This window comes from Sinocyclocheilus anshuiensis, unplaced genomic scaffold (genome assembly GCF_001515605.1).
Source record: "Sinocyclocheilus anshuiensis isolate Anshui unplaced genomic scaffold, SAMN03320099.WGS_v1.1 scaffold1360, whole genome shotgun sequence".
NCBI lineage: Eukaryota > Metazoa > Chordata > Actinopteri > Cypriniformes > Cyprinidae > Sinocyclocheilus > Sinocyclocheilus anshuiensis.
Genome location: NW_015546110.1, coordinates 200072 through 210934, shown reverse-complemented (window position 1 = coordinate 210934; position 10863 = coordinate 200072). Strand labels below are relative to the sequence as shown.

At 45.9% G+C, this 10863-nt stretch overlaps 1 protein-coding gene across 1 annotated transcript in view; it reads left to right on the top strand.

Moving 5' to 3' along the window:
• The window catches only part of LOC107700643 (retinoic acid receptor beta-like), a 114404-nt gene extending 105008 nt beyond the window's left edge, over window positions 1–9396 (top strand). The window contains exons 7-9 of the mRNA XM_016502376.1: window positions 1–135; window positions 1061–1219; window positions 9182–9396. Coding sequence (XP_016357862.1) covers window positions 1–135; window positions 1061–1219; window positions 9182–9396 — 509 coding nt within the window. The remainder of the gene's footprint in view (window positions 136–1060; window positions 1220–9181) is intronic.
• The last annotated feature ends 1467 nt before the right edge of the window (window positions 9397–10863 follow it).

The window sequence follows — 10863 nt, the reverse complement described above, 5'->3', positions numbered from 1 at the left end:
ACCGCACACAGATGCACAACGCTGGCTTCGGCCCGCTGACAGACCTGGTGTTCACCTTCGCCAACCAGCTCCTGCCCATCGAGATGGACGACACAGAGACGGGACTGCTGTCTGCCATCTGCCTCATCTCCGGAGGTGGGCCGCTCCTGCACACACACCACAACAGATAGGCCTGTCGCAATAATCAATATATCGACTTATCACACAATGTACATACATGACCTCAATCATTTTTTTTATTTATTTTATTTTTTTATTTTTTTTTGCAAACAGATATACTACTTACAGGTGACAAATCAAATACAAAATAACCAAGGTCAACAAAACATACATGACAGTCAGTATGACAGTATGACACACTCACATCTGTGTGTGTGTGTGTGTGTGTGTACCTACTTAACCATATTTTGGGGACAAATTTGTACCCAAAAGTGAGCAAAACCTGACAAAATCGCCAAAAACCTCCCTTTGGGGATGTCCTCATTTGTAAAAACTGTTATAAAAATAAAGTTTTTTAAAACAGCTTGTAAACAAAATGTCACATAGCATTTAATTTACCTCAGGCTAGTCATCAGTGTCCACAGCTCGTTAGTTCGCTAGATAAATGAAGTCTTAGCAGTTCGCAGAATATTAGACTATATACTCATTATATTTTACTTAATTATTTAATGTATGTTTAAATAAATGTTTTATGAAACAAGTTATGACAGCCACTGTGTAAATTAATACATTTTTAACAACAAATAAAAACGGGATAATAGTTGTGTGCAATTTACATGTTTGCATGTTTGGGCTCTGTTTTTAATTGTAACCTTACATTGAAAGGGACTTTGACTGAAACCATACCGAACCGTGACAATAAAACCTTGGTATGTCCCAAACCATCATATTTGTGTACCGTTACACCCCTAGTAGAAGTGATAACACTGCCCTCCTGTGGTCGTGGGAGTTTCTTCATCATTCAGAGGGTTCATATTCTGTTCAACAGCACTCTGAAGGATGGGCTGTTTGTGATATCTTATTAATTTATAATGTCTCTGATCATATGCTATCTCTGTAGATCGCCAGGATTTGGAAGAGCCTTCAAAAGTGGACCAGCTCCAGGAACCCCTGCTAGAGGCTCTGAAAATCTACGTGCGAAAGCGCAGACCCAGCAAGCCACACATGTTCCCCAAGACCCTGATGAAGATCACAGACCTGCGCAGCATCAGTGCTAAAGGTCAGCATGAACGCTGGTTCTTCATTAGGTCAACACTGAGGCGTAGCAGGTGTAGTAACTTCAGGATCTTCAGTGACCGCTGAACTTTCAAAGTACTATAACTGGCATAGACCAGCATCCCTCGAATCCTAAAATGTGTTTTATAAAATACGGGTGAATGGCTGATTAAAATTGGGCTGATTCTTAATCCCTGACCCCCAATCCTAAATATGTTTTGACAGTCTTGTAAGTAGTTGTTTCCAGTGTTGGGAAGTATCTAGTAGCATGTAACTAAATTATGTAATTTAATTTAAAAAAAAATGAAATTGTAATCAGTTACAGTTACTGAGAAAAAATTAGTAATTAAATGACAGTTACTTGTTAACAAAATGTTAATGATTACAAAGGGGGTTACTTCTGATTTTTTTATTTCACACACACCCACATACAGATTTAATTGATTTCTTTCATAAATTGCAGTGACTGCTTTAAAATATGAGACACCAGTGTTTCAGGAGTTTAGGAAACATATTTCGATAACTGTTTTATTTCCTATTTGATAGGTTTATGTAAATGCTTTTATTTATTTATTTTTTTAAGATTAACTGTAGCTATGCAAAGATTTTATTTCAAAAACAGTATCGAAAACAGTAGTTATTAAAATATTTCTTGTTATGGTTTTAAATCTGTATTAAACCTCAGAATGATCTCAAATTATAAAGAGGTGCTAAAGTCTGATTTTATGGTGCTTGTGCTTTAGAATTAAATTATTATAATCTTAATTCAAGTGATGAAAGTCTGTCAGTAATCAGTGTTGAGTACTACTGCAATATTACATGTTTTATGTAATTACATGTTATGTAATTACATTAAAAAAATGTATGTAATTACCTGCTTTACATGTTTCAAAATGATTAACAGCAGACAACATTAGAATTTTAGAAAAGGTAATCAGTTACATTACTTTAATAAAGTAAGTGAAATATTTGCACTACTTATTACATTTTAAATAGGGTAATTTGTAATCTGTAACCCATTACTATATTTCCAAAATAACCTTCCCAACACTGGTTGTTTCTAACCCTAAAGCACTATATTATTTCAACCCTTTCACAGTTAGTTTGCAATTAATTTACATATACTTTTTGGGGTGCCTTGCAATAATAAAATAATGGGTAATATTTTTTATAATTAAAAAATATTATCCAATAGCATTTATATTTCCAATTTTTTTGCATTCAAAATATATCACAGTTGAAAATGCTGTTTTTCTTTGTGCTAAAATCTGTATTTTTTTTCATGTGGCAGTTATAATTTTATAATTCTTTTATAATTATAATTATTATTTTTTTCAAGCCAGTGTAAGTGTAAACATAATTACTTAATGATAAAGACTGAAGCTGTGTCTCATTTCAAAGTCTTCGCCCTCCAGAGTCAGCCACAGGATAGTTAATTTCAGAATAGTAGCCATTATAAAATTGATCATTATTCCTTCTGAAGCTCCTTCCTTATTCCTTACTGTCTTTCTTACTTTGGAATGTATTGTTCCCTTTCAGTCGGTCACGTTCGACGTTACGTCAGAACAGACTGACGAATGGGGTCTCCCCCGAGAGCCCAATCACCTTTGAGTGGTAACAGAACGAGCCAATGGTACACTGAGTACCTTGGTCTGCGGAATTTGCATCGCGAGCTCCGCCCCGCTGTGTGGGTATATAAGGAGTAGGGCGAGCAAGTCGCATACAAGCTTTTGCTTAGGAGCTGAGCACATCTCTTTGCTTGTATCCCCGGAGTGTTTTGCAGCAACGAGTCTTCAGTGGTGTTGGAGTGACAGCGCGATTCAGCGGTTCGTTGAAGAGCTTCCTGCTTCTTTTCTCCAGCTCCTGTGTTCCCCTGAGCGCTTCAGCGCCTCTGAAAGAACTTATTTTCTCTAAAAGAGTTATACGGGTTGTGTTTGCATCTTTTTAAAGATGTCATACCGCCCGTGCGTTTCTGGGTGCGGTCGATATATGGCTCTCCTCTTGACGGCCACGATCGCTGTCTCACGTGTCTGGGCTTTCAGCATGCTGAAGCTGCATTCGTGGATGGTTCATGTTCTCATTGTGGGAACATGACCATCTCGGCATTAAAATCGAGACTCGATTACTTTAAATGGTATAGAGTCCCCTCTGCCACACCCCGATCTAGTTCCTCTTCCCGTGAGAGGGCTACTTTGGCTGGTGGCCAGGGTGATCTGAGGGTTACGGTGTGGGCTTCCCCGACGAGACAGACTCCTCGGGCCGCACCTCCCTCATAAACACCGCAGCCTGTGGAGTTTCTGGTTGAGCTTGCTGGGCCCTCTCACCAGGGTCCCAGCGTCTCATTCGGGGCTCAGAAACTCGAGAGGGCTACTTTGGCTGGTGGCCAGGGTGATCTGAGGGTTACGGTGTGGGCTTCCCCGACGAGACAGACTCCTCGGGCCGCACCTCCCTCATAAACACCGCAGCCTGTGGAGTTTCTGGTTGAGCTTGCTGGGCCCTCTCACCAGGGTCCCAGCGTCTCATTCGGGGCTCAGGAGGATGACCGAATGTCGATCGCCGCATCACAAGGCGGGCTTGAGTCCTTGGGAGATGAGGATTCAGCTGCGTCTGGGACGCCAGCGTTGCCCGAGTCTGATCCCGACCTGACGGCCATGCTTTCCCGGGTAGCTGAGAGCATCGGTCTCGAGTGGAATCTTCCACCCTGTCCCGAACGCTCAAGGCTGGACGATTGGTTCCTGCAGGCTGCACGCGCTGATCGCCAGCACCCCCCTCTGGTTCCTTTCTTCCCGGAGGTGCATCAGGAAGTTACCAGTTCGTGGAAGGCACCTTTAACTGCCCGAAACCGTTCTGGTGCTACCTCCACCTTCACTGCCCTCGATGGCGGGGTAGCCAAAGGGTATGCGGGGATACCCCCAGTGGAGCGCTCGGTTGCAATGCAATTGTGTCCTCAGAGCACCTCCACCTGGCGTGGTGGTCCCAAGCTCCCGTCCAAAGCCTGTAAGTTCTCATCCACGCTTGTGACCAAGGCTTACAGAGCTGCGGGTCAGGCTGCTTCTGCCCTGCACGCCGTGGCCACCTTTCAGGTCTACCAGGCCAAGGTGCTCAAAGAGCTGCACGAGGGCAGTGCTAACCCGGGAGTCTTGCAGGAGGCGCGCACTGCTACCGACCTTGCCCTCCGGGCGACGAAGGTCACTGCGCGCTCCTTGGATCAGGTGATGTCCACTTTGGTGGTCCAGGAGCGCCACCTATGGCTGAACCTGGCAGACATGAGGGAGTCTGATCGGACTCAGCTCCTCAACTCCCCAGTCTCTCAGGCTGGCCATTTCACGGTCGAGAGTTTTGCCCAGCAATTCTCTGCCGCCCAGAAGCAGTCTGAGGCCATAAAACATATTATAAACCTTCATTGAAAGAGCGGTTTCCTCTACCTCCGGGTTCCGAGAGGCCGTGGATGACAGTAGGCGACGTGATACCTCGCTGCTCTCGTCCCCCTCTTCCTTTGCCAGTTTCCAGGCAGAGCCGGCTCGAGAACGCATTGCCTTTGCCATGTCTCGGAATCAGACGAGTGCACGCACTCCGCCCTCGCTAAGGGACGCTATGCCTCCCATGTCAGGGCCGTCTGTTCCACCTCGCTGCCCCACTGTGGGTACGCCTGTAGTTCCTCTAACCCCGCTGGTTTGGTTTTTGGGAGCCTGGCTACAGCTCTCTAGTCCGGCCCCGCTGGCTCATCCAAACGATCAGGCTCGGCTATGCGATTCAATTCGCCCGGCGTCCCCCCAGGTTTCGGGGTGTTCGGGCTACGATGGTGGGCAAGGTGCTCCTATCATGCACTCGGAGGTCGCGACCCTGCTGGCAAAGGGCGCGATAGAGCCAGTCCCTCCAGCCGACATGAAGTCCGGCTTCTACAGACCAGGGTTACGGCCAATCACAGACCGTTTCTTCGGTTTGCTTTCAAGGGGCAGGCATATCAGTACAAAGTTCTCCCATTCGGGTTGGCCCTGTCTCCCCGCGTCTTTACGAAGGTTTACAGAGGGAGCTCTGGCTCCTCTCAGGGAACAAGGTGTCCATATCCTCAACTACCTCGACGACTGACTGATTCTAGCTCACTCTCGAGTACAGTTGTGCAAGCACAGGGATCTGGTGCTCAAGACACCTCGCCCATCTGGGTCAACTGGGAAAAGAGCAAACTCTCCCCTGTGCAGAGGATCTCTTTTCTCGGTATGGAAATAGACTCTGTCGCCATGTTCGCGCAGCTTACAAGCGAGCACGCACAGTCACTGCTGAATTGCCTGAGTCAATTCGAAGGCAAGAGAGCGGTTCCACTGAAATGATTTCAGAGGCTCCTGGGGCATATGGCATCCGCAGCGGCGGTCATACCGCTCTGGTTGCTTCATATGAGACCGCTTCAGCGCTGGCTTCACGGCCGAGTCCCGAGATGGGCATGGCAACAGGGCACGCTCTGAGTGACCATCACTCCGGCCTGCCGCCAAACCTTCACCTTGTGGTTGGACCCCTCGTTTCTACGGGCTGGTGTTCCCCTAGAACCAGTGTCCAGGCATGTTGTTGTGTCAACAGATGCCTCAGCCACGGACTGGGGTGACATGTGCAACGGACATGCTGCGTCAGGCTCCTGGACAGGACCCTGACTTCAGTGGCATGTCAATTGCCTCGAGTTGCTAGCAGTATGGTTTGTTCTGCACCACTTCAAGGCCCTGCTGAAGGACAAGCACGTTCTGGTCCGTACAGACAACACTGCGACCGTAGCGTACATCAACCAACAGGGCGGTCTACGCTCCCGTCGCATGTCGCAACTCGTTCACTATCTCCTCTTGTGGAGTCAGAAGCATCTGAGGTCGCTTCGTGCCGTTCACATCCCAGGCAAGCTCAATCGTGCAGCCGACAAGCTATCATGACAGCAGTCTCGCCCCGGGGAATGGAGACTCCAGCCCCAGTCAGTTCAGCTGATTTTGGAATGCTTTGGAGACACTCAGGTAGACCTGTTTGCCTCTCCAGACAATTCCCACTGCCAGTTGTTTTACTCCCTGACTGAGGGCACCCTTGGCACGGACGCTCTGGCACACAGCTGGCCACAGGGCCTGCGCAAGTATTCGTTTCCTCCAGTGAACTTTCTTGCACAGACGTTGTGCAAGATCAGGGAGGACGAGGAGCAGGTCCTCATGGTAGTGCCATATTGGCCCAGCCGGACCTGGTTCTCCGAACTTGTACTCCTCGCGACAGCCCCTCCCTGGCCAATCCCTCTGAGGAAGGACCTTCTTTCTCAGAGATGGGGCACCCTCTGGCACTTGCGTCCCGATCTTTTGAACCTACATATGTGGGTTCTGGATGGGTCACAGAAGGTTTAGGTACCTTGCCACCTCAGGTGGTAGCGTCCCGATCTTTGGAACCTACATGTGTGGGTTCTGGACGGGTCACGGAAGATTTAGGTACCTTGTCACCTCAGGCGGTAGCTACCATCACTTCGGCTAGGGCCTCGTCTACCAGACATGCCTATGCTCTGAAGTGGAACCTCTTTGTCACTTGGTGTTCTTCACGTCGAGAAGAACCCTGGGAATGCCCAATCGGGTCAGTGCTTTCCTTTCTTCAAGAAGGGTTGGAACGAAGGCTGTCTCCTTCCACCCTGAATGTCTATGTGGCTGCCATTGCGGCCCACCATGATCCTGTTGATGGTAAGTATCTTGGGAAACATGACCTGATCATCAGGTTCCTGAGGGGGGCCATGAGGCTCAATCTGCCTCGCCCTCAACAAGTTCCCTCTTGGGAGCTCGCAGTTGTTTTATCCGCACTGCAGAGAGCTCCTTTCAAACCCTTGCTTTCAGTGGAGCTAAAATTCTTATCATTAAAAACTGCGCTACTGACGGCTTTGGCTTCGGTTAAGAGGATCGGGGACTTGCAGGCATTTTCAGTTGACGAAGCGTGCCTGGAATTCGGACTGGCCAACTCACATGTTATCTTGAGACCCCGGCCTGGATACGTGCCCAAAGTTCCCACCACTCCTTTTAGAGATCAGGTGGTGAACTTGCAAGCGCCGCCCCCGGAGGAGGCAGACCCAGCCCTGGTGCTGCTCTGTCTAGTGCATGCTCTCCGCACTTACGTAGACAGAACTCAGTGCTTCAGGACCTCAGACCAGCTCTTTGTCTGTAACGGAGGCCAGCAGAAGGGAAAGGCTGTCTCCAAGCAGAACCGGCTGGGCGACGCCTAACACATTTGCGAGATTCTATAATCTCCGTGTAGAGCCCGTGTCCTCCCGTATACTTGCCCCTTTGGGCCAGTGAACAGGACATGCTCGGTGTCAATTCGCTTGCTGCGCCATTCTACTCCACAGACTGGATGTGTGCGCTATTTTCCTCATATATATATACATATATTATATATTATATAGTTTGGGATCAGTCAGATTTTTTATGTTTTTAAAGAAGTTTCTTATGCTCATCAGGGCTGTATCTATCAAAAATACAGGAAAATACCAAAAAATTTAAAATAACAGATTTTTATTATAATATACTTTAAAATATAATTTATTCCTGTAACATAAAGCTGAATTTTCAGCATCCAGTCTTCTGAAGCCAGTCTTCAGTGTCACATGATCCTTCAGAAATCATTCTAATATGCTGATTAATCAATGCAGGAAACAGTTGTGCTGTGTTAAATGGATAAAGTGAAAGAGATAGAAAGTGATATAAAGACTTACATTGTTAGAAAAGATTTCTATTTTGAAGAAATGCTGTTCTTTTTAACTTTTTATTCATCAACGAATCAAAGAAAAAAGTATCACAGGTTCCAAAAAAATATTAAGCAGCACAACAGTTTCAACACTGATAATAAATCAGCATATTAGAATGATTTCTGAAGGATCATGTGACACTGAAGACTGGGGGAATGATGCTGAAGAAAATTGGTTAATAGGAATGGGTTAAAATGGGTTAAAATGGTTTAAATGCCTGAAATAAACATATCAGTAACACCTAGACTTTTGCTTGTCTTTAAAAAGGCGGCTGCTTATGTCAAGTGGATATTAAACGTCATCTAGCTCAGTGGTTGTGACGTTGATAGTTTGTTTATGTAGCGACTTCATGCAATTATATTTAGTGTTCATTTGTGAAGATTATTTTGATAAAACATGAAGCATGAAAACCAAACATGAATCAACTTTTGGTTTGTCACAGAGCTTTTTTTTCTGCAGTAATCCAAAAGCCAATGGATAAATCTAGGTGCCTCCATGTGTTGTGATTCCCCTCTTGGGCAATCCCACGTCTGTATTTCCACAGTAAGTCTCTCTCGGCAGCATGTGTCTTTCCCTTGGCAAACCACGCTTGCCATCTCTGAAGTTGAAACATCAACCCTACGGGCTGGGTACCTCAGAGATTCATATGTATCACCGCTACACTGGTTAATATGTGCTTTGTAAGACCTCCTACAAGCAGGCAGCCTGTTAGCATACTTCCAGCTGGAATATGCTACCCAGTGCATTCTGTGTTAGGTATAGCCCTTCACTCGTGCTGGCCTCACGACAGAGTGCTATCACTTATGCAGGTGGATTTCTGGACGTATGTAACCTGAAGGAGGGAACGGAGACATTACGTCCCTTTGCCACAATTGTTGTTCTGCTGAACGGCTGGGTCACACGGCTCGGCTCCTCAGCGAAGACTTGAATGCGACTTGCTCGCGCTGCTCCTTATATACCCACACAGCGGGGCGGAGCTCGCGATGCAAATTCAGCGTACCATTGGCTCGTTCTGTTACCACTCAAAGGTGATTGGGCTCTTGAGCGAGACCCCATTCGTCAGTCTGTTCTGACGTAATGTCTCCGTTCCCTCCTTCAGGGAACGAGGGTTACATACGTAACCTAGACGTTGATATTTAAATGAATGATATTTTTAAAAAAAATTAAAAAAGCAAATGAGTTGCCTACAGCAAAACAGATGGAGCTCACAGTGAGTGTTTCCTGCAGGTGCAGAGCGAGTGATCTCTCTGAAGATGGAGATCCCAGGATCAATGCCTCCCCTCATCCAGGAGATGCTGGAGAATTCAGAGGGTCAGGACGGACAGAGCTCCTCAGAGCGGAGCTGCACGGGCAAAAACAGCAGCAGCTCCACGGAGCCCAAAGCCTCGGCCCCCTCCCCAGAGCCCAACGGCGGGGCCACCTCCTCCAGCGAGGAGCCCTAGAGTCCAAGCGGCTCATGAAACCTCAGACTGAGAGACTGGACCTCTCCAGTGAGCTGGATTTCTGCTTTAAGAACAGACGACGGCTGGTGTATAATCAAAACCGCTTGGGAGAATCACACACACCCTGCAGTTTGTATGTGTGTGTGTCCCAGACGCCCACCTGTGACAGATTTGAAGCTCCTCAGGTCTCCTGTATGGATTTCTTCATGTGCATGATAAGCTGTTGCTTTTTATTAATTGATTTCCACACTTTCTCTTTCATTCAAGCTGATGCATTCATTGTACATATCATTGTAGGTTTCTATGATGCATTTGTTGGTGCTTTTTACATTATCTAACATGCTCATTTATAAAGGAGCCAAAGTCCTTTAAAATACACTTATATAGAATGTTTTTGCATATAAACTGTATGGAACTCTAATATTTTACATTGGTTTGTATATTTAAAGCTGTTTCAATTCAGATTTTTTTTTAATCAATCTCTATGTTCACTTCTCTATTTAGGCTGTGGTGATCAGTAATCTGATTTCAGGCCTTCATACGGAAGAAGGCTTTAGTAACTGACTTCAACCACTCTGTCATACTCACCCTCATGTTGCTCTAAAACTGTATGCTCAGTTGTCAAACTCCATACAGTAGTATGTCCTAAGACAAAGTTGTCCTAAGACAAGAACTCATTTTGGTTTTAGGTTTAGGAACAACTTTGATGAAAGGTTTTGATCGACTTCAGATGTTGGCTACTATATATATCCCAACACAGAAGTAGCCTACCCAGGTTTTGAACACAACAGGAAGAAAATGAGGCCCTTCTGAGATTGTGTTTGTGTTGAGTTTTCCATCTGGTTCTGTTGTTTTGTCTAATTGGACCGTGGTCTCGTCCAGTAGATGGCGCTGTGCTCCTGACCTCTGGAGGAGAGGGGCCAACCTGCTGATGGAGACAAGAACGGGACACGTCTCCGCTGCCGCCCACTCCAACAGGAAACTATCACCATCTTTGGTCCCTCATTTTCTCCGTGCCGACCGTGGCAATGAATGTTTGTGGCTTACCCTCCTTGTGAAGGGTGTCAATGATTGTCTTCTGGACAACTGTCAGATCAGCAGTCTTCCCCATGATTGTGTAGCCTAGTGAACCAAACTGAGAGACCATTTTGAAGGCTCAGGAAACCTTTGCAGGTGTTTTGAGTTTATTAGCTGAATGGCATGTCACCATATTCTAATTTGTTGAGATAGTGAATTGGTGGGTTTTTGTTAAATGTGAGCCAAAATCATCACAATTAAAAGAACCAAAGACTTAAACTACTTCAGTCTGTGTGCATTGAATTTATTTAATACACGAGTTTCACAATTTGAGTTGAATTACTGAAATAAATTAACTTTTCCACGACATTCTAATTTATTGAGATGCACCTGTATATGCTCCGAGCAGTGTTAATTTAACACTAAGGAATTTACTGTGTAATGCTCATT